This window comes from Gadus morhua, chromosome 16, assembly GCF_902167405.1.
Source record: "Gadus morhua chromosome 16, gadMor3.0, whole genome shotgun sequence".
Taxonomy (NCBI): domain Eukaryota; kingdom Metazoa; phylum Chordata; class Actinopteri; order Gadiformes; family Gadidae; genus Gadus; species Gadus morhua.
In genome coordinates this window covers 3941053-3965152 of record NC_044063.1, presented here as the reverse complement: position 1 = coordinate 3965152, position 24100 = coordinate 3941053, and the positions used below count along the sequence as shown (strand labels likewise).

The following is a 24100-nucleotide window of genomic DNA, read 5'->3' as shown; positions in this document are numbered from 1 at the left end:
ATCTTAGATATTCAACTCTTAACTTCTGAATCTTTGTTAAATCGGCTTTCCAGGGTAACCGATTTTGAAAATGTCTCCATCTTCTTTTCAGGGACCCTGACCCGACCTCAGAGTGGTACAGCATACTTAATTCAGATGATAAGTAATGTAGTTTGTAACATTGTAGTGCTATGAATGGATCCTTGTCAAATCTTGAAATGCACAAGCCTAACCCAAGTTTAAAAACCTATATATATCTACATGCTATTGTATGATTCATTGGGCATTTTGGGTGACCAGGTAATAACATTCTGGCAATGACCACCACTACCAAAATCTGATAGGAGTGAGTGAGAATGGTGTGGGCAAGACAGTGACAACCTGAACTGCTACATATGCTTCCCCTAAAAAAAAAAAAAAGTAGGCCGGCACTCAGTTGAATCTTCACCACCTGTTCATTGCCTGAATGTACTGCACATGTGAGGGGAGATCTTCAAGAACAGCCCACCCTACTCCACTTGTACATCGGTTTGTATTGTAGATAGCTCCCTCTATAGGCTACATACAGCTATTGCATGCAAATCCACTAAGGTCTCGAGACCAAATCCACAATAGGCTGATTTGGTTAGAAAATGTGAAATTCAGAAAAACAGCATGTGAAAAAAGATGGAGAATCTAGAAATCTAGAAAAAAGAGAGCAGGATGGAGGGAGTGAAGGGCGAGGAAAAATGTCACCATTATTAATAAATAACATGTAATTATGAATGTATCATGCATAATTTCTGTAATTGTATTCGTATTTATTACGATTATCACCATGATCTTAATTATTTACTTATTTCATAAAAATAACTTATTATTATTATCGTTTTGTATTTTCACACAGGTTACATATCGGTTAGAATTTCAAAAATCTTGGCCAGTAGCTCGACTAGCCTAAAGGCTACTAGGCTCTGTAATTTGTAATGATGCTACGGCGGACGTGATTGACGTGCGTCTGTTGAAGATGGATTTTAAGCCCTGAAAAAGGTGTCACGGACCAACGCGTTGTGTTACTTCCTATTCTGTCCATTCCCCTAGGTGAGTGTGTCGCACAAAGTGTCACGTGATGACGTCCGCAAAACACAAATCTGTAACGGGGGGGTTAGGCAGAACCCAAGTGCACAGACTGCTGGTGACAGGGGAGTCCAAAGGTTTTATTGATCGCAAAGATGATCAGGGTCGGGCAGGCAGAGTAAACGGGGACAGGCAAGAGTTTGGGAACCGGCAGGCAATCAGGTAGACTGGGGGTACCGTCGCCGGGCGGGTAGTCGGGCAGGCGAGGGGTCGATATCCACCAGGTACTGTACCCCACGTCCACGGCGGCGGGAGCGAAGGAGGCGCCGGACATTGTACACCGGACCGCCGTCGACGAGCTGACGGGGAGGAGGAGGCGGAACGGGAGGAGCCAGAGTGCTCTCCTGGACGGGGTTGACTCTGGAGACATGGAATGTCGGGTGGATCCTCATGGACCCAGGGAGCCGACGGCGTACCGCCTCCGGGTTAATGACACGAGTGATGGGGAAGGGGCCTACAAACCTGGGGGCCAGCTTACGACTCTCCAACTTAAGGGAGAGGTTACGGTTTGAGAGCCAGACCTTGTGGCCAGTCTGGTAGACAGGGGCCGGCGTACGGCGCTGGTACGCCGGTGGAGGGTTCAACCGTCTCGTCGGGGCACTCGGGGTACTGTCGGGAGAGAGCATCAGGCTTAACATTACAAGAACCAGGACGATAGGACAAGGTGAAATTATACAGGTCGAAAAACAGTGACCAGCGGGCCTGTCTGGAGTTGAGCCTCATGGTGGACTGAATATACTCAAGGTTACGATGATCGGTCCAAACCACGATCGGAACCCTGGTACCCTCTAGCCAGTGCCGCCACTCCTCCAAGGCCTCTGTTGCCAATGTCATAATTTCTCTCCGAGGGGGATGGGCGGCGAGAGAAAAAGGCTTCTTGCCCACGAAGAAGAACCCCGCCCCAGCTGGTGACGAGGAGGGTCGGATGATCCCCGCTGCTAAAGAATTCTGGATGTACTCCTCCATGTCCTCTCGCTCGGGAGCAGAGAGGGAGCACAAGCGTCCCTTGGGGGGTGAAGTGCCTGGAAGCAGATCGATGGCACAATCGTAGGGACGGTGAGGAGGCAAGGAGCTAGCCTTAGCCTTATTGAAGGCTTCCCTCAGGTCATGGTAAGCTGCAGGGACCCCGGAGATGTCCGAGGCTGGGGCAGGAACGAGGGGAACAGGCGGCGGTGAAGGCGTCCTGAGGCAGGACTGCTGACAGGTCACTCCCCACTCCCGGACGGAACAAGTAGACCAGTCAATGTCGGGGTTGTGCCTGCGAAGCCAGGAGTGACCCAAGATGACGGCTGGCTGGGTGTAGGCAGAAGCATGAGCTGGATGGTCTGAGAGGGTGGGTCTTCTAGGAGAAGCAGAGTCTATTACGGAGCTCATTAACACACAGATGGCCACACAGAACACAACCACACACAGATACACTGCTGTGGGATGTGGGCCCAGCTGACACCTGACCCCCCCCCCTCCAGGTGTGGAGGAGGCGATGGGAGCCGACAACAGCGGCGTGCTGTACGCCCTGTGGAGCTACCAGGGGCAGGCCGCTGACGAGCTGGGCTTCAATGAGGGGGACATGGTGACCATCCTTTTTTTTTAAAAATGTATGATGACTATATGCTCTGTAAGGTGACCTTGGGTGTCTTGAAAGGCGCCTCTAAATTAAATGTATTATTATTATTATTTATCCTGCAGAAGGCCCAGGGGGTGGACTGGTGGTGGGCCTCGCTCTGCGGCCGCGAGGGCTTTGTGCCCAACAACTACTTTGGGGTATGAGGGTATTTTATTATTACTTTAATTATTTATTATTCCTTCTGATGATGCTGTGTGGTGGATTCTGTGGATGTTTATGGAGGGATGGATGGTTGGATGGATGGATGGGTGGATGGATGGAAGTCCTATTTGAAGCCAGCCGAGTACTGTTCCAACAACATGGTTCTAGTTGATGCTTGCGTCACGCTTCAGATACGAGGCGAGATTTGCGCAATGTGTGCTTTTAGCTATGGAAGTAGATAATTACATGGTCAGGTTCTCTGCCGTGTCTCCCTTTTGTTAATTAAAAACAAAGGTTTGAGCTGAGATACAAAGTGGAAATAACAAACATAGCTGTGCTCCCGTAATTCATACAGGAATATTTTGCCAGTCTGTCTTTTCCTGCAGCTCTTTCCAAAAGGTACGTCCTAAGTCTCTGTGTTGATGCGTCTCTCTGGGCTCACGGATCAGAGGATGACGTTGTCTCATCTGGTGTTCTACACCATGTCCCTCCACCAGGGGGAGCCAGGGAGTTAGGCCTGGCCTTTGCGAGTGGCCAGGCGGACAGGTAGACACGTGGGCAAGGGGAGGGACTTCAACTGGTTTGCAACTGCTGCAATTGTGAGGACAACAAGAAGAGGTGTGCGTAGTGCGTTTCGTTGAAAGCCAGTGGGGAGAAATAGTAAAGTGTCTCAAACTAAAGTTTAAATCCATCTAGTGACGCCTCACAAGTTGCTATAGCAACTCCAAGCAATTACTCAGAAACCCCAGAGCAACCCCTGATTTTTTGTCAAACGACATATTTGAAATAATGCCATTTTCCGTAAAATTTTCTGAGATGTGCAATTCACCACTATTGACAGGACAGCTAACCTTGTAGTTGGGGGACTGCTGACGGGCTGTTGATTGAGAGAACTATGTTGTTTGTTATATGTCGTGTGGCCGCAGTGCCACCTGGACTAGCAGTGAATGTGTACATGCCGCTGGGCTATTTTCATGTTGGCCTTCTTAAAGATCTTCCTCTATATTGTTCTATGTCTTTACATCTTTATGTCTGTGCGTGTGTGAGGGAGAGGGAGAAAGATAGCGCACGTTGAACTGATACGATCACACTCAATCACAGTGGTGCGATTAGTCTGTGTTGTTACTGTACTGTAAACTTGCCTCGTACGGGACCGCAACCACCCCAACCCGTGCCGAAAATGTTTTCCCGGCCGTGCCTCTGCCAAATTCAGGTGTTTTGATCAAGGTTTTTTTTTTTTGACCAGCAACCTCTTGAATTCATACAGCAACTGTTAAGCAACTGCAACAAATTATTTCTGGCGCCGCCACTGGTGGGAACTAAAAGAAACATTCAAGTCAAGATGACATAGAAATTAATTTTGCTTGTACTTTGATGGCAGATCTTACTGATAAAGCTTTGAACAAAGACAACTTACCGAGTGCCTTCAGAACGTTTATAGAATAAAGAAGAGAATGGTTTGTATTCTTCATGTAGTGCTGTAGTTTAAATGATTCCTTCAGCATGGCACACAACCTGCATGGTTGCGCCACACAATGACACTCTTTTAACAGCTGTGAAGAGAACTTATTCACCTGGTGGCCGATACTGGGGTAGTTGGGTGTGTAAACCTCTTTTAGAGGCTTCGAAAATCATGGCAACTCAATGCATCGATTTCTAGATCTGCATTACATTTGGAATTAGTTCGGCAAACCATTTACGTAGCCTTAAGAATAAATATGTTATCCATTGTGTCCACCAAGGCCATATGATTTAAAGGTTTACCCACCCAACTGACCAACATGGCCAACGCTTTTCACTGTTTAGTCTGTTTTTTTCTCTCTATTTTGCTCAATATAGCTATCGTTTATGTGTAGGAATCAGAATCTTGTTGAATAAATATATATCAGGAAGAGTGTGTATTTTGATATCCGGCAGCCTTTTTTACGGGCACAGAAATACTCAATAGCCTATCCTGTTCAAATTCTCCATCGAGGGTTCATGTATTTTTGTACAAAATAAACGTGTTGATGATGAATGCATTTCAAATGTTTGTAAAGTAATGCAGATCACAACTTCACCACTATGTGGCAGTAGATAATCACATTGACGCATTTTATGTAGTAGGCTATTCAAACTCTATATTCTATTTCTATATATATATATATATATATATATATATATATATATATATATATATATATATATATATATATTATATATATATATATATATATATATATATATATATATATATATATATATATATATATATATATATATATATAAATATATATATATTATCTCAGCTTTATATATATTTAACAACTATATGTAATCAAAATATACAATATTCAACCCATATATTCATTATTATACCTCTACATTTCATAGCTATATTCTATATCTTTATCCTGCATCAAACGTTATCCTATATCTAGTTTATATCTTTATTCTATATCTATATTCTACATCTATATCCTATGTAATATGACTACATTATAAATCAAAATGCTATATATGCTCCCCGCTGGTGAACTGTAGGTGACCCCAAGTTATTTTCAGGGTAGCTGATAAACTGCACTGCCTGTTTAATGTGTTCTTGGTGAATATCCTCTTTCTACTTTGCATTTGACTCGGAGGCCCAGAAAGGAAGGAAGAGCTTGAACACCTTTGTTCTAGTTATTGTCTTAAACTGCAGGCACAGAAGTTTCCACAGACTTTTTCTGTCACACCAGCTACCTCCTCTACAGTAAGAATATTTTTTGCTTTAATCGTACTTGTTTTATTTAGAAAAATAACATTCATATATCAAGCAGAATAACCAATTCATTTGATAAGATGAATACAAATAACAGTCATTGGACTATGTATTTTGTTAGTTAAAATTAATACATATTTTGTTTCATATCTGTAGAACAACGCCCTGAGAGAAACAAATGATGAATCTTAGAACAGCTGCAAGAGGCTTTGTAGCTTTCCTTCTGTCAGTACCAGGTTTGTACATTTACGTTGTGAACATTAAGTTGATCTGTTTCAAAGGGTAACATGACAAGCAACCCGAATGAAGAGAGGGTGAAACAACATGTTGTGAATTTATCTAATGAAATCTAGAGTATTGACCTGTTTTAAATAACAAATTTGTTCTGTTTTACTGAATATTGTAGCGTTGCATTTGAGATTTTAAACAGGCTTCTTGACCATTTCCTGATTACCAGGCAACTCAGAATTTAGTACAACATTGATGGGTTAACTTAGTTCCTATTTAAAGTGGAACAGACTTAAGTTGAGTCTGTGAACTTATTCTTGGAAGCCAAGATTGGTCTCCTGCCTTGTATTGTGTGTGTTTGTGCCCTCAATCCCTTGATGAGATGTAGGATGATGTATCCATGCTATAGCTGGTTTATCACTAGCTGTCTCACTGTATTCATCACTAGGTGTATTACTAGCTTTTCACTAGCTGCATATTGTTGGTGACCATGTTGTTCTTGGACGTTTCTCTGACAGCTCAGTGTTCAGCATGTATCTCTAGTTGCAGCTGCATCAAGCCTCCATCTCATATGTATCTTGTTGTGATCATGCATTTCATCTGCTGAACAATCATTCTCAATGAGATGTTTTTTTGTTTGTTTTTACAGCATTACAGGGTAATTATAACTGGGAAGTTACTTACCCATTTAGTAATGTCTGCGCTTTGAGAGGATCAACGGTTAACATCAGATGCACCTATAAATACCGTAGTGGACTTACAGTAGAGAAAGAACAGTGGTATACTAATATACAAAATGAGCCAGTTGATCTGAAAGATGATACAGACTATACAGGTCGTGTTGAATACCGCTGTGGAGAGCCCAGGTGTGGGTCCTACAGCTGTACTGGAACTTGTACACTGAAAATCGAAGACCTGACACAGAGTGACTCTGCTGAATACAAGTTTAGGATTACAACAAACAAAGGAGGGGCATATAGTGGTGTCCCTGGAGTGAGGTTATCTGTGATAGGTAAACATTGATTACTAATTAATCTATCCGACTGTGTGTTTGTGAGTGTGTGTGTGTGTGTGTGTGTGTGTGTGTGTGTGTGTGTGTGTGTGTGTGTGTGTGTGTGTGTGTGTGTTTGTCTGTGTGTATCCGTATGTGTGTGCGTGCATGCGTATGCATATTTTTTTCTGTTTAAACTCTATTCTTTTTTTATTCATTTTGTGTCATTTCTTCCCTGGTCCAGATCTCCAGGTGAAAGTGGTCATTCCTCCTACCAGGCCTAACTGGGTACGGCTGGAATGTCACAGTATGTGTCATTTTACTCGTTATCCTACATACACCTGGTACAGGGATGGAACTCAACAACATCACGGATGGTTCACCTGGTTCTACATTAACTCTGAATACAGGTCTTCATGTGCTGTTCAAGGATCCGAACATCTCCCCTCTCCATCAGTGTGTAAGAGCGCCACAGTACACCGAGGCTAGACGTGATGGGTCTTTAGTGTAACAAAGTACATGTAGTTTAAGTATGAATGAAGAACTATCGTCCATGTTGAAGCAGTCTTCAGCCTCAGGGTAGCCCTACCAGTAGTACAGGGTAGGCTACGTGCACTATTGATACCATTAACAGAAACATTCGCTTCTTGCTTTTGATTCATGCGTATGAAAAGCAGAACAAGTACTACGTTTGAAAAAGTTCCCCTCGTATATGGCACCAGAGGGTTCATAGCCAAAGCTTGAAGCGAACAAAGGTGCAAATTAATAAGAGAACCGACTGAATAGATTTGCTTCTGGATTATAATTTTGGAATATAATTTAGACAAAGGGCTGTCCAGTGTTTATGGACTGCTTCCTAAAAGTTGCTTTGAAGTTGCTCTTCAAAGATAAACTGGATTCAATACAAGGCTTGGAAAATGTTGATGACAATAGTCTAACTGCCTCATGCTTTATTTTTATACTTGGGTACTTACTTACTTAATTTCATTAATACAATTTGTTCAATGACTAATGTGATATAACTGTCAACAGACGCCCCAGAGACCCCCTCAGTGGGATGGACTCCCCCTGGTGTAATAGAGGAGGGCAGTTCAGTGAATCTGACCTGCACCAGCGAGGCCAACCCAGTAGCAAAGTACACCTGGACCAAGGTTACTACAGGTCATCCCCCCGGACACAGTGACCAAGGACAACAGCTTTCCTTTCATCCCATCCAGTCTTCACACTCTGGACAATATCTCTGCAAAGCTGAGAATGACCTAGGGACAAAATCTTCCTCCCCATTCTCTATTGATGTGAAATGTGAGTAAAAGAACACGCAGAATAACATCATAACACAGATGTTAAAGTTTGTACAACCATGTCAACATTAAGATGAATCATTTAAATTCATCCTGCATTCCCTTAACTCCTCAAACATCTTCTTTATATCATTCATATCAATGTACATCATGTTTGATGTACCTCTAGATGGGCCCAAACACACATTTGTGATACCAAGTCCCCCTGGTGAAATAATGGAGGGAGGTTCAGTGACTCTGAGCTGCAGCAGTGATGCCAACCCAGCAGCTGACTACACCTGGTTCAAGGACAACCAACCTCTGCTCTGGGAACCAAGTCGACCTTATACCTTGGACTCAGTCAGCTCTAAAGACAGGGGAACGTACCGCTGTCAAGCAGAGAACCAATATGGATATCTGGGCTCCAACTCGGTTTTCATAGATGTCCTGTGTGAGTTGGAAACGATAATAATTGTTACGTCCCTCGCTAGGAAGAGGGAAGACAACATAAAACCTGGTATTTTTGGTAGAGTAAAGTGATTTCTTAACACGGAACATGGATATTCAACCACACAAACACACAAATAGAGGAGTTGAAACTACAAAGGAAATCTGTTAAATCAAAAAATATATATATCCAAAGGAGGACTCCAACATACATGCTCCTAGTGTCACTTACAAAGGTAAACTGCATATTTGCTTTCAGTAGTTTGAAAAGCTTACCCTGGCCCAGTCCCTGAGTAGCTAACAAGAGCCTCAATCTACTCAACAAACAATTAGTAACGCACAAACCAACATGAGTAAAGAAACAGTGGCAGCTATGATTTGCAGCTTGTCAGATCTGTACTGTCTAATAACATATTTGCTATATCCGGTATTGCAAAATGTTTAGCTGCTATTCATGTATTGCTATATAACTGGTCAATTAGGAGTCACAGTGATAGTTTATTATTCAACAGCAATCATATTTTATTATTCAAAACAGCATTTTGTAGATGACATTGCAGTTATGTGCAAAACTGCAATGTCAATGTCATCATAACTGATAATAACAAAAAACTTAAAGTTAAATGGTAATAATACAAATCTGTTCCGTCTAATATGTCAACATATTTGCTCTATACCGTCTTGCAAAATTGTTAAGCTGCTATCCATGTATTGCTTATGATTGGTAAACTATGATTCACATGGATATTGTATTATTCGAAACAGCATTCTGTATCCCACTGACATTGTAGTTTTGTGCACGGCTTCTTATCTTAAGAATGTAAATATATATCATTGTGTTTATGACAGACGCTCCAAAGACCCCCTCAGTGAGCGTGAGACCCCCTGGTGAAATAAAGGAGGGAGGTTCAGTGACTCTGAGCTGCAGCAGTGATGCCAACCCAGCAGCTGACTACACCTGGTTCAGGGAACATGGAGGCTCAGTGGAGGAATTAGGAGAGAACTACACCATCAGTAACATCACAACTGAGCTAGGAGGAAATTATTACTGTGAAGCTCGTAATGCAGTTGGACTTCAGAATTCAACTTTGATGTTCCTTAATGTGACAGGTAATTGTTTCTTTAGAAAAGCACATTGTTTAAAGACCGACCAAACACTTGAATAATACCTGAGTACCAGCACCATTGATAGTAAGACACAGACTCATGCAACGGCTCTATTCAATTTGTGATTGGCTTTAATTATGTGTTGCCACTTTTATTAACTTTGGGGCTGTACGAGCACCCTAGTTATATGTATACCCAGTGTACTCTAGAGTAAGAGTATCCATATTCTTTTTTTTCATCAATTGGAGATCTGTTACATAAAGCCTCTAATATATATATGGACAGTATTTCATCCTTCACATGAATCCAGTGTTAAATCACTGTGTTTCAGCCACACCACCATCTCCATCATCACCATCATCAATGCCTACAACTGTGGCAGCAGGAACTGTAGCTGTTTTACTGGCCACCATGCTCCTCGTCATCTTCCTCTGGATGAGGTGAGATATTCTCTCTCTCTCTCTCCACAATGATTTCTTCTTCTTCTTGTTCTTGTTCTTCTTCTTCTTCTTCTTCTTCTTCTTCTTCTTCTTATCTCTCTGTTCTCTTCCCCAGAAGAAAGAGGGCTTCTAGGAAAGCGCGTGGCCAGGGAGGAAGGCCAGATACCAGGCAGGAGGTGAGAGACAGGAAGCTATTCCTTACTAAGACTCCTTTACTCCTTCCACTACCGACTAGTGTGGTGGAAGTACCCCGAGCCCATACCTCTAAAATCTCATGTACTTGCAGTTTCTGTAACTCTGAGCCCATTCGCTACGAGACCTTTAAGACAATATGCAGATACAATGCCCTGGAGATTAGCTTTAAATGGAAACCATCACGCAAGGTGAACCAAATCAAATAGCATGAATGCTTTTTTATAATGCTAACGTGACTCTTAGATAGAAACTTGTTAATGGACAAGGTTAAGTATTAAAGTTGTGTTCAAGTTATGTTTAGTTATGTCTATTCATGCAATGTAATTTCATTCTAATGAAATAGCATCAACATTTGTTAAGTTATTGTTACATTTCTTTCTTATCATTAAATAAGTTGAATACCCATACAGCTGTGGCTGACGTTATGTGGCAAATTCAATTGTGGGCTAGCCCATTGCTGATATCCGTGGTCATATCAATCATACCAAAAATAACTTTACGAGCACCGAGATCCCAGACAAGTTGGACCATCGAGGCAACTTTTCCAGGTTCCTTTTTTTTTGTGAGATCAAGAGTGATATATATATGTATTTATATACTGTATATATATATATATATATATATATATATATATATTAGAGCTGTCAAGCGATTAAAATATTTAATCGTAATTAATCGCATTAATGTCATAGTTAACTCTAATTAATCGCGATTAATCGCAAATTATTTTTCTATGCTAAATATCCCTTGATTTTTTTGTCCCATAATTCTTCTCATTTTAATTCTCTTATCAACATGGTGAAGTGCATCGGCTTGCCTTGTGCAAATGATTTTTTATTGATAACAACATTGGCATATACACTGATCAAAACAGGACGATACAAAAAAAGTATCAATTAAACGACTGCTTTGAACAAATGTCATTTGAACATAGCAGTCAGGCTACTGCTTATTTGTTTTGAGCCAAAGAATTTTTTTTTTTTTTTTCTTTTTAAATAAAATAATTACGTTAATCGCGCGATAAAATTTTTAACGCCGTTAAATTTGGTTTGCGTTAACGCCGTTAATAACGCGTTTAACTGACAGCTCTAATATATATATATATATATATAAATATATATAGTGCGATCTAGGCTGAGATCAAGGGGACAAACAGAGAGACTTCTGCCAGTGAGCAGAATGAGAAGACTGAGTTATAGAAGTAGTAATGTTTAATCCAAGCAAACAAACTGTCACTGAAACCTAGCAATGATTAGAAAGAGGAATATGTTCAAGAAGAAGAGTCCTAAAGTGAAACCTACAGCGGTAGTCACCCCCAACAGTCTCTAAACAGTCTCTCCAGTCTTTAAGGCTGGGGGCAAAACAAAATCTGAGAACTATCGACCAATAAGTATCTTGCCCATCATTTCCAAAGTAGCAGAGAAATGGGTTACCACAAAACTGACAGAACACTTAAATAATGGCTATGCCACTCTTCATCCAATGCAGTTTGGATTTAGGAAACTTCACTCAACAGAGACTGCTACTTGCTATTTCCTAGAAAACTTAAAAAGCCTGCTGGATCAAGGCGGTTTTGGAGCTGCGGTATTTCTAGATTTAAAGCGTGCTTTCGACACCATTAATCATGACTTGCTTTTTGCCAAATTAACCCATTTTAACTTCTCAAACAGAGCCCTCTGTTGGATGAAATCATACCTGTCAGACAGAAAAAAGGAAGTTCAAATTGGTGATTCATTATCTTCATATTTCACTTGTTCTGCTGGAGTACCACAGGGATCAATATTGGGCCCTGTTTTATTCAGCCTGTATGTCAATAACTTACCAGATGTCTGTAGAAATATTAAAGTGCAACTATATGCTGACGATACTGTATTATACTGTCATGCCAGCTCAATCAAAGAAGCTGCTGCAGTACTCTCAGGAGCCATGGTGCCAGTGTCCCATTGGCTCCAAAACTGTTGTCTACATCTGAATACAAAAAAACTTTCTGTATGTTGTTCCCCCGAAAGCCAACTGTGGGACAGCAACAATCAGTCATGGTGGGTGGTGAGAGACTTGAGGTGGTTGAATATTTAAGTACCTCGGGGTCATCTTCGATTCTAACCTTAATTTTAAGCAGCATGTTAAGAAAGTTAAAAACACAATTAAATTAAATGTATCAAATTTCAAGCATATAAGACCTTTCCTGACTATGGAGACAGCAAAGACTTATATGCATGCAATGATATTTACTCACATCTCATGCTGTTACACAACATGGTCACATACATCTGAGAGCACTTTAAAACCAATCAAGTCTTTATTCAAGAGAACTCTTAAAACACTAGACAAAAAACCTATTCTTTTTAAATAAAAGAATTACGTTAATCGCGCGATAAAATTTTTAACGCCGTTAAATTTGGTTTGCGTTAACGCCGTTAATAACGCGTTTAACTGACAGCTCTAATATATATATATATATATATAAATATATATAGTGCGATCTAGGCTGAGATCAAGGGGACAAACAGAGAGACTTCTGCCAGTGAGCAGAATGAGAAGACTGAGTTATAGAAGTAGTAATGTTTAATCCAAGCAAACAAACTGTCACTGAAACCTAGCAATGATTAGAAAGAGGAATATGTTCAAGAAGAAGAGTCCTAAAGTGAAACCTACAGCGGTAGTCACCCCCAACAGTCTCTAAACAGTCTCTCCAGTCTTTAAGGCTGGGGGCAAAACAAAATCTGAGAACTATCGACCAATAAGTATCTTGCCCATCATTTCCAAAGTAGCAGAGAAATGGGTTACCACAAAACTGACAGAACACTTAAATAATGGCTATGCCACTCTTCATCCAATGCAGTTTGGATTTAGGAAACTTCACTCAACAGAGACTGCTACTTGCTATTTCCTAGAAAACTTAAAAAGCCTGCTGGATCAAGGCGGTTTTGGAGCTGCGGTATTTCTAGATTTAAAGCGTGCTTTCGACACCATTAATCATGACTTGCTTTATTCCAAATTAACCCATTTTAACTTCTCAAACAGAGCCCTCTGTTGGATGAAATCATACCTGTCAGACAGAAAAAAGGAAGTTCAAATTGGTGATTCATTATCTTCATATTTCACTTGTTCTGCTGGAGTACCACAGGGATCAATATTGGGCCCTGTTTTATTCAGCCTGTATGTCAATAACTTACCAGATGTCTGTAGAAATATTAAAGTGCAACTATATGCTGACGATACTGTATTATACTGTCATGCCAGCTCAATCAAAGAAGCTGCTGCAGTACTCTCAGGAGCCATGGTGCCAGTGTCCCATTGGCTCCAAAACTGTTGTCTACATCTGAATACAAAAAAACTTTCTGTATGTTGTTCCCCCGAAAGCCAACTGTGGGACAGCAACAATCAGTCATGGTGGGTGGTGAGAGACTTGAGGTGGTTGAATATTTAAGTACCTCGGGGTCATCTTCGATTCTAACCTTAATTTTAAGCAGCATGTTAAGAAAGTTAAAAACACAATTAAATTAAATGTATCAAATTTCAAGCATATAAGACCTTTCCTGACTATGGAGACAGCAAAGACTTATATGCATGCAATGATATTTACTCACATCTCATGCTGTTACACAACATGGTCACATACATCTGAGAGCACTTTAAAACCAATCAAGTCTTTATTCAAGAGAACTCTTAAAACACTAGACAAAAAACCTATACACTACCATTATTGTAAAATTACAAACAAGCACAAAATCATGGACTTGGATAGTTTTCAGCTGTTTTTGGATGTCTGTCTGATCTTTAAGGTCCTGAACGGTCTAGCCCCTCCACCATTACAGAACTTTATAAAGAAGAAATCCTCTAGAATAAATACCAGAGCACTAACGAGAGGTGACTGCGAAATACAACGCTGCAAGACTTTATTTGGTAAAATGGTGATGTCCATCAGAGGAACACAGTCCTGGAATATATTACCATCTAATGTTAGAGACTGTACCACTTACACCACCTTTAAAAAGACCCTTAAACAGTGGTTAGTAGAAAGCCAGACCTGCTCTCAAATGTAACCTTTGGTCATTCTATTTTTTCTACATGGACTCTTGATGTGAATTGGGACCTATTTTGTGTGTAAAAGTGTTTTTTAACTATTTTGTATACTGGTATGTTGTTTTTATGTTTTTGACTTGCCTTAGGACAACGGATGTAAATTAGCAACTAAGCTAACTCCGGCATATTTATATTGATGCTCTGGCTGACATGTTGATTAATGTGCAATGTCCTAATAAAATAAATAAATAATAAAAAATGAACCATAAAAACATGAGCTTCTGAACAGCCATTTGAGAGTAAAGAGTTTTCTAAATGTACTACTCTGTCCTCTCTCCCCGTCAGTCTCCTCCGTGTCCTGTGTATGGCAACGTCTCAGCTCTGACCAATCGCTCGGCTTCTGCAGCGCAGAGAGAACCAATAGAAGAGCAGGATGACCTTCACTATGCCAGCATCCACATCTCTCGCTCTAAGAACCAGGAAGTGCCTCGTGGGTTTGCTGGTGCTCTGGTAAAGTCTGATTATACAGAGCAGGTCCTTTACTCTGCGATCAACCTTAAAAGAACCAAGGCTGTCCCTGAGTAAGCACTCTTGATAGTTCTCGAAAATAAACTTTGAGGCTTGAGACTTCATCCTCCAAAGGGACAGCTTGTGGAGGCAAAGGCAAAGCCATTTATAAACATGTACAATTTACTGAGTTTCTTAACTTCTCTTTTTCACTTCTTCTTTTCACTGAAAGTAAACTGATGTAAGATTGGTATACCACCCTCAAATAAACATCCCAGAAAATGCATTATTTTGATATAGAATCAGCATAACATTTCTACCAACAAATTTGTATTTTATTGTCAGAATCTTCACAGTGATTGTGTATATTGTTTAATTTGTTAGTTACTAAGAATATTCCTCTCGCATATATTCCTCTCGCATTTCGTTGTCCGTTGATATGGGTGCTGCTATCACAAAAAAAAGAAAACAAATAAACTTATCACAAAAAGTAAGGAAATTTGTGTATGGTTGATTATTACTCTATGGTAACAATGCTCTTTGGCAATAAATCTTATACCGTTGGAAAGCCTGTATAATTCCCTTTCAAATGGTGCCCCATTTGTAAGGAACAAGCACTTGTGGGATGAGCAGCAGAGTTGAGTATGTGGGTTGCGCCCTTGAAAAATGTGCCAAATCTTCTCTGCCAATCCCAAACAGCCTATTCTGCCAGCCCACATCATCACGCTGCCTCCACCAAAATATGTTATTCTATCGGTGCAGCAATCAGCATAGCATTCTCCACGTCTTCTCCATACTTTGAACCTACGATCCAACTGCCGTAGGCAGAATCTGTACTCCTCACTGAACATAACGTTCCGCCACATGTTCAGGTTCCAGTGCACGTGTTGCCAACACCAGTGCAAACGGGCCTGACGGTGAAGGGCAGTCATGGCAGGACTCCTGGCAGCCCAATGAGACCGGAGTTTGGCTGCTTGTAGTCTGTTCCGAATTGTCTGGGCAGAGAGCCGTCGGCCATATCGTCCTGCAAACCTTGACTGCAAACCTGTAGAAGAAAGCCTACGGCACCTAAGTGCTGACAGGGTGATAAAACGGTCTCCTTGGGGTGTCGTCTTCTTGGGACAGGGGATGTCAAAGACAGGCCCACTTCGCGGCCTGTCTTTGACATCCTCTGTTATATGGAACCTGGCCTTCAGTTTGGAGAGGGTACTAGTGTCAGGTTCCACAAAATGGCAGATGAGAACCCAATAGCATGATAAGAGAAACAGTTCAGGTGAAGAAACATTGTTTATTCCAAGCAGAGGTCAAACCAGGTATTCAATCCGTGTAGCAAACAAATCCAGTAGGAGCAGGCAAAAGAGAAGGTACAAAGTCCAAACAGGCAGGTCAATCCAGTAGGCAGGTCAATCCAGTAGAAGGAGGCAAAAGGGAAGGTCCAAAGTCCAAAAAGGAAGGTCAATACACGAGCAGGCAGGTTCAGAATCAGAATGAGGGAGAGCTAGGTAAACACACTAGACAATCCGGCAAAGAACTGAGGGAAATGGACCGGTACATATACTGAGGGGCTGATTAGCTGATGAGGAGCAGGCGAGTATGGGGGTGGGGCAGGCCAGGTGAATGAAAACAGCAGGTAATGCAGAGTAGGAGGGAGTGGCAGTCTGAAATGACATGAGTAAGTGTGGCAAAACAGGAAACAGACAAATGAAAAACTAGAACCTTGCTGAAGTTGTGACAACTAGGGATCGCTCCAACTAATGCCGCAACTTGGTTTTGCGGAACACCAGCTTGAAGTTGACCAATCAGGTGCCAATCAGGCACCTGATTTGTAGCACCTGGGAGTACCAGAAGCTCAAAACAAGTGCCAAGCAAAATAACCTGCTTGGCAATGGCAGAAAAGATTTGGTACAGTGGTACAACATATTTAATTTAACGCATTGGTCCAATTATAAGACAGCCTTTTTTCCCCTCGAAATAGGTCCGAAAAAGTTGGGTCGTCTTATTTTCGGGGTCTAGTATTCAGAGCGCATCATCTCTTCTTCGCCTCTCCCTTTAAATGTCAAAACAGATTCGCGGCCCCAGGTGGCGCCAAAAATTGGTTCCGGGAAGAAGTAGTCCAGCATCCTTAACAACCAGCCCGTTACCGGTGTTTAAAGATGGAAGGACAGGCTGGCCATTTAGAGACAAGTGGCTCAAAAGTGGGTCAGGTCAATCAACAACAGTAGAGGAGCTATGATGTCCATTTTAAAATAATGGTCGTCAATAAGGCAGAGTCAAGTAACAACTGTCAAGCTGCCAAGAAGTTCGGGGTCACGGAGTGTAACGTAAGAAGATGGCGAGCACAAAACGATAGTTACGTATGTAACTACGGTTCTATGAATCCTGGATGACCGCCAGAGGCGGTGCTTTAAGCACTGGATTTATCCGTCTCGCGCATGCGCAGTTCGAGTACCTAATATCAACAAAGTCACCTGTGACCCCTGATGAGCTCCGGACAGCCTATATCTTCCGGTGACATCAGAGGATCTGTTCCTGCAGAATCTTCTCGCGAGTACACAAGGATTCTGAGTGACAGAGCGCTCTGGCGGTCATCCAGGATTCATAGAACCGTAGTTACATGCGTAACTATCGTTCTATTTTATCCTTACTGACCACCAGAGGCGGTGCTTTAAGCACTGGATGGCTCATACCAACAAGGTCACGAGGAACTCCAACACCTACCTCATTGAGAGGGAACAGCAGAGTCGGGCAACAGGACCACGGCCAACGGATGGGGAGTGGCAACGTTCACCCGGTATAACCTGGAGAAGGTACATGGTGATGTCCATGATGCTGCATCACAGATGTCTTCCAGGGGCACGCCCCGCAGGGCAGCCCATGACGTTGAGACAGCCCTGGTAGAGTGGCACCTGACCCCGGATGGCAGGGGGTGACCACCTCCTTAATAGGCATGGGTGATGACGTCCACAACCCAATGAGACAATCGCTGCTTGGAGAGAGCACAGCCCCTCCTAGGACCACCATAGCAGAGGAAGAGCTGGTCCGAGCGTCTAATGCCTGCGGTCGCAGCTACGTACGCTCTCAGAGCTCGCACAGGACACAGCAGTTTGAACCTGTCCTCCCCTTCCGAGGCGACAAATTGTGCCAGGCGGACAGGTCGGTTGAGGTTTGACGATGACAGAACCTTCGGGAGGAAAGCTGGATTCGGCCACAGGGTAACCCCTGAGCCATCCGAGTTCCACCTCAGACATGAGTCACTCACGGACAGAGCATGAAGCTCCCCGACGCGCTTCGCTGACGCGATGGCGAGGAGAAAGGCAGTTTTAGTGGAGACCCACTTCAGCTCCACCTGAGCCAGGGGTTCAAAAGGAGGCAAGCATAAAGCATCGAGCACCAGGTGCAGATCCCATGCTGGGGCACGCTGTGCTCGTGGGGGTCGTAACCGCAACGCCCCCTTCAAAAAAAGGGACACCAATCTGTGGCCCCCCACTGTGTCATTGTCTACCCGAGCATGTCTCGAGGAGATGGCTGCCACGTATACCCTCAGAGTAGCTGGGGCCCGGCCCCCATCCAGGAGTGTCTGGAGGAACTCCAAAATCATTGGAACTGAAGAATGCACAGGGTCCTGAGCCCTGTCTGAACACCATGCCGTAAATAGCTGCCACCTATTCTCATACTGCGCCCGGGTAGAAGGCGCCCTGGCGTTCAGTATGGTATTGCAGACACCGTCTGAGCACTCCGTCAGCAGCGGGTTGGGCCCTGCAGCGGCCAGACCCATAGCTGTAGGCAACGAGGGTCGGGATGCCAGATCTTGCCCTGTAACTGTGACAGGAGATCCTTCCTGTCGGGAAGGCGCTGTGGTGAACTGCTGCAGAGCCTGCGCAGCAGTGGAAGCCATGTTCTCCCTGGCCAGAAGGGGGCTACCAACAGCAGTCTGTGACCCTGCTGGAGGACCCTCTGTAGCGTCGGAAAAATCAGAGGGATTGGTGGAAAGGCATAGAGGGGACCCTCTGGCCAATCGTGGGCGAGAGCATCCTGACCCAGAGGGCTGCTCTCCTCTGTCCAGGAGAACCACAGGGGGCAATGGGTCGACTCCTTTGTGGCAAAGAGATCCACCTCTGCCCTGCCGAAGACGTCCCAGATGTTGAGGATGACCTCCGGATGAAGCCGCCACTCCCCGGGCGGCGGCTTGCAACAGGAGAGTGAGTCTGCAGCCTGATTCTGTACCCCAGGCAAATACATTGCTCTCAGGCTGGCCAGGCGTGGTGCTGCCCACAACAGGAGATCCCGGGATGCCTGCAACTGCCGTGCAGACCTGGTGCCTCCCTGGTGGTTTATGTGAGAGACGGCCGAGACATTGTCCGACCGCACGAGCACATGCCGGCCGCCCAGGAAGGGAAGAAATGACTGCAGTGCCCTGTGCACAGCCCGCAGCTCCAGAACATTTATATGCTCTGAGCGGACCTGAACAGGCCACAGCCCCTGAGCTGTCCGGTTCTGCCACACAGCACCCCACCCCGAGAGGGAGGCATCTGTTGTGACGGTTTCCCGACGGGATGCAATGGAACCCATGGGCATGCCCTGGAGAAGAAACGATCTGTCCCTCCACGGAGCCAGAGCAAGTAGGCAGCAGCGTGACACTTGAGTCCCCTGTGCCGATGCCACCTGACATCCAGATGAAAGCTGTGCAGCCACCTCTGGAGGGGGCGTAGCGACAGCAGTCCTAGAGGAACCACTGTAGCGGCAGCCGTCAGTTTCCCTAGGAGGCGCAAAAACTCCACATAGCGCAACAGCCTGCCTTCCCGAAACAGGAGAAGGAGGCGGAGGATGCCGTCCACCCGCTGTGGCGACGGACAGGCCTTCATGGCGACTGCGTCGAGAGACACACCGAGAAAGACTATGCTCTGCGATGGCACCAGGCAACTCTTCGTGAGATTCACCCGGAGACCCAGACGGGCCACATGGGAGAGAAGAAGTGTTGTGTCCAGGGCCACCTGAGATTGGGATGGAGCACAGATGAGCCAGTCGTCCAGATATGGCAGGATCTTCATGCCCCGTGACTGTAGGGGTGAGAGGGCTGCTGCCACACACCTGGTGAACACCCGTGGGGAAAGGGAGAGGCCAAACGGGAGCAAACGGGGGAACTGAAAACGACGCCCCTGGAAAGCAAACCGCAGAAACTGTCTGTGGTGCGGAGCTATGGGAACGTGAAAGTAGGCATCCTTCAGGTCTACTAATGTAAACCACTCCCCCCTGGCAACAGTACGCAGAACCTCTGCAGTGCTTAGCATGTGGAACCTCAGGATCTTCAGGAACCTGTTTAGGCCCCTCAAGTCGAGGATAGGACGGAGTCCGCCGTCTTTCTTTGCTACCAGAAAATAAGTCGAGTAGAACCCCCCGGGTTGCAACAGGGGATCTACTGGCTCGATGGCACCCTTGTCCAGGAGGGCGGAAAGCTCCTGGGTGAGGGCTTGGGCTTTGGCCGGGTCGTGTATGATGGTCATCTTGACCCGGCCATAGGCTGGGGGCCGGCGTCGGAACTGAAGTTTGTACCCATGGGTCAAGGTGGAAAGCACCCACGGGTCCCTGGTGGAAGCAGCCCAATAGCTGAGTTGCTGCTGGGAAAAACATCCGACGACCGGCCCCTGACCCTCAGCGCCGGGTCCTCCGACCTCTAAAGGTCCTGGGGGAACGACGGGCAGCATATGGGACCTGAGGCTGCCCCGAGGGCAGCCGCACAGGGGCCCGAAAGGCCTGTGCCTGCTGCTGAGCAGGCTGTGGACGTGGGCGCTGAGACCTAAGGTAACCACTGGGGTGAGCCTGTGGGTGATAGCTGCGCTGTGGGGCAGCTGAAGAACCTCTAGGACTGCTAGGAGGAGGCACACTCCTTTGAAGCACAGATAGATGCTCGCGAGTATTCCTGGCCTGGACTGTTCGCTCAAGCGCCTCTAGAGCTGCAGAGCCAAACAGCTCCCCAGGTTCAACTGGAACACTGCGGAGGGTTCTCCTGCACGCCTCAGTAAGAGGAGACTGTGCCAACCAAACCTGGCGGCGAGCCTGGACGAGAGTGGACATCACCCGCCCCAACTCTCTGGACATCAGTGCGAACGCCTGCAAAGAAGCGTCACTGAAATCGTGGGCCGGAGCACCCACTGCAACCTCCTGCAGGGATGCTGACAGAGCGAGCATCAGGTGGGACATAGAATTGCCTATGCGTCCCATGCGTGCCGCTGCGTCATAGGCTTTGGAGAGCAAGTCATCCGTAACCCGACACTGGGGACGAGGACACCTCGCATCCGGTCTTAGAGCCTCATCAGGTGAGACAATTAGAGCGGCTATGGTTGGCTCAACTGCTGGCATGCGGTCCAAGCCAAACTTGGGTGCATCCTGCATGGCTGCCAGTGACCGACCGTCGGATGTTGCATGAGAGTGGGCTCTAGGATCCCTCCAGCATGCATGCAATTCCCTCAGATACTCCTCCGATGGAGGCACGGTAAAGCTGGCGGGGGCTGGGCCACGCCTGAAGAAAGCACTGGCCGGAGCCGGCTGCGCTTGTGGCACGTCTAGCTGCAGACTGGCCAGGGCCATACGAATGATGGCTCCCATTGAGTTGTCCTCAGAAGCACTAGTAGAGCTGTGGGTCGAAGGACGGGAGCACGCTGCGGAGGCACGGGAGGCTGCGTCCTGTAGTACCCCATCCGGCTCGTATTCAGCAAACTCGGCAGCCGACGCTGCCAGAGAAAGCACATCTTCCTCCGGCTCCAAGGTGGCTGCCGGAGGAGCAAGAGCACCTGGCCCCCCTGCACCAGTCCCAGCCTGAAAGGCTAGGAAGAGGCACTTCATGCTTTCGAGCTCTGCCGTCAATTGGCCTACCTTGGAGGCAAGCCCGGACTCCCTAACCTTCTTCCTAGAAGTGGGGCCTGCGGTAACCCCAGCCCGACGTTTGGAGCGACCATCCTGGGCTGGATTACGTCGCTGGGCTGGGGGCAACAGTTCGGGGGACGAAACGAGGCCCAACCGTTGTTCCACCTCAGCTAATCTAGCATCTCTAACTGCCCGAGGCATAAAAGTGCAGTTCATGCAGGGATCATCTGAAAGACCCTCCTTCAGATGCCCGAGGCCAAGGCATGAGGGACACAAATCATGGCCATCCTCAATCTGCAGAGGAGCCATACAGGCCGAGCATGAGTGGTCGCCAACCATGTTGACAACCAGAAAAAACAACACTGTATAAAGCAAGAAAAACAATCGACACTGGGAGAGGGGGCGAAAACACAACCTTCACCAATGGATATATGAACAGAAAAAACCCCAGACAAGTTAGCCTCAGCGGGAACGCTGCTACCAACTACAGTCACACCTCTGCTGGGAGCGGGAGCACTGCCTTCACCAGTTGAGGGTAGCGGTCAGAACGAAACGTAGATAATAATAAGTGCAGTATAAATGCCGGGAGAGGGAGCGAAAGCACAGCCTTCACCGACAAATATTGGCGGGATAACAGCCAAGACAGTTAGCCTCAGCGGGAGCACTGCTACTAACTACAAGGCTAAATATAACTATAAATGCTGGGAGCGGGAGCGAAAACACTGCCTTCACCAGTTAACACAAAGCGGGCACAACCGAGTTGGCACCGAGGTAAAATGTACCTAAGCCGGGAGTGGGAGCGCACACACTGCCGTCACCAATAGCAACGATACACAACTTGAAAATTAAGTGATAAGCGCAGTACAAACGCCGGGAGAGGGAGCGGGTACACTGCCTTCACCGAAACACGAAATTATAACAAAGTAAACTTATCTAGCCGAGGGAGATGCGTTCCACGCAATCCGAACCTCTCGGCGGGTCCGTTGCGGCCTTTGGAGGGTGAGCAGCTCACGGCTCCGACAATATGTCGCAAGGCCACCAGCAACGAACGATCAATGATAATAATATCCAATTAGCTTTTAGCTAGCAAGGTGATACGATACCTGCGAAGCGAGAAGATGAAAGGAACAGATCCTCTGATGTCACCTGAAGATATAGGCTGTCCGGAGCTCATCAGGGGTCACAGGTGACTTTGTTGATATTAGGTACTCGAACTGCGCATGCGCGAGACGTATAAATCCAGTGCTTAAAGCACCGCCTCTGGCGGTCAGTAAGGATGAAATAGAAACAACGTCTCAAAGATGTCAACAGTCAGCGCAAATCTGGTCTGCAAATCTTTTTTTCTAAATGTTTGTGTTGAAAACGGGGGATCGTCTTATAATCAGGGTCGTCTTATGTTCGGACCAATACGGTAGATAAGTTGTAGTTTGTGACATAGTAATTCTATGAATTGATCCTGGTCAAATCTTGAAATGCACAATCCTAACCCAAGTTTAAAAAACATAGGATACGCGTTTAACTCTATGGGTTTATATCTACATGCTATTGTATGATTCATTGGCCATTTTGGGTGACCGGGTTATAGCATTCTGGCCACCACCACCACTACCACCAAAATCTGATAGGAGTGAGTGGGAATGGTGTGGGCAAGACAGTGACAGCCTGTATATGCCTCCCCAAAATGAAAAAAAAAGCACTCAGTTGAATCTACACCACCTGCTCATTGCCTGAATGTACTGCACATGTGAGGGGAGGTCTTCAAGGAGAGCTCAACCTACTCCACTTGTACATTGGTTTGTATGGTAGATAGCTCCCTCTATAGGCTACATACGTGCTATTGCATGCATATCCACTGCAAGGCTGATTTGGTTACAAGGGTGCTGCTGATGTGATACACGTGTCCTCCACTGAGACTGAAAGAAAAGTAGCCCTGAATGCTGACAGCAGTTTGAATTGGTGGGGGGTTAGAAAACATGAAATTCAGAAAAAACTTGGAGAATCTAGAAATCTAGAAAAAAGAGAGCGAGATGGAGGGAGCGAAGGGCGAGGAAAAATGTCACTATTATTAATAAATAATGTGTGATTATGAATGTATCATGCATCATTTCTGGAATTGTATCCGATTTTATTACGATTATCACCATGATCTTAATTATTTACTTATTTCATAAAAATAACTTTTATGGTTTTGTATTTTCACACAGGTTACATATCGGTTAGAATTTCAAAAATCTTGGCCAGTAGCTCGACTAGCCTAAAGGCTACTAGGCTCTGTAATTAGTATTGATGCTACGGCGGACGTGATTGACGTGGGTCTGTTGAAGATGGATTTTAAGCCCTGAAAAAGGTGTCACGGACCAACGCGCTGTGGAGCCGCCGGCGTAGACGATAATGCGCCGCCTGAGAGCTGTGATGTCA

General features: G+C 45.2%; 1 protein-coding gene across 15 annotated transcripts in view; it reads left to right on the top strand.

Annotated features, from left to right (window-relative positions):
* Positions 1-24100, top strand: part of LOC115560660 (sialoadhesin) — a 265788-nt gene that overhangs the window by 89482 nt on the left and 152206 nt on the right. For 3 of the 15 annotated variants that reach the window (XM_030380095.1, XM_030380096.1, XM_030380085.1), the window contains 4 exons: positions 7064-7279; positions 7852-8121; positions 8290-8550; positions 9396-9434. The exons of 7 other annotated variants lie outside the window; for them this stretch is intronic. In XM_030380095.1, coding sequence (XP_030235955.1) covers positions 7129-7279; positions 7852-8121; positions 8290-8550; positions 9396-9434 — 721 coding nt within the window. In that variant the 5' untranslated portion in view covers positions 7064-7128. Of the gene's footprint in view, positions 1-91; positions 2429-2561; positions 2666-2781; positions 2857-5491; positions 5592-5756; positions 5837-6477; positions 6841-7063; positions 7280-7851; positions 8122-8289; positions 8551-9395; positions 9435-24100 lie in introns of all 15 variants that reach the window. 5 more of the 15 variants (XM_030380097.1, XM_030380086.1, XM_030380102.1 and 2 more) reach the window with 5 other exon arrangements.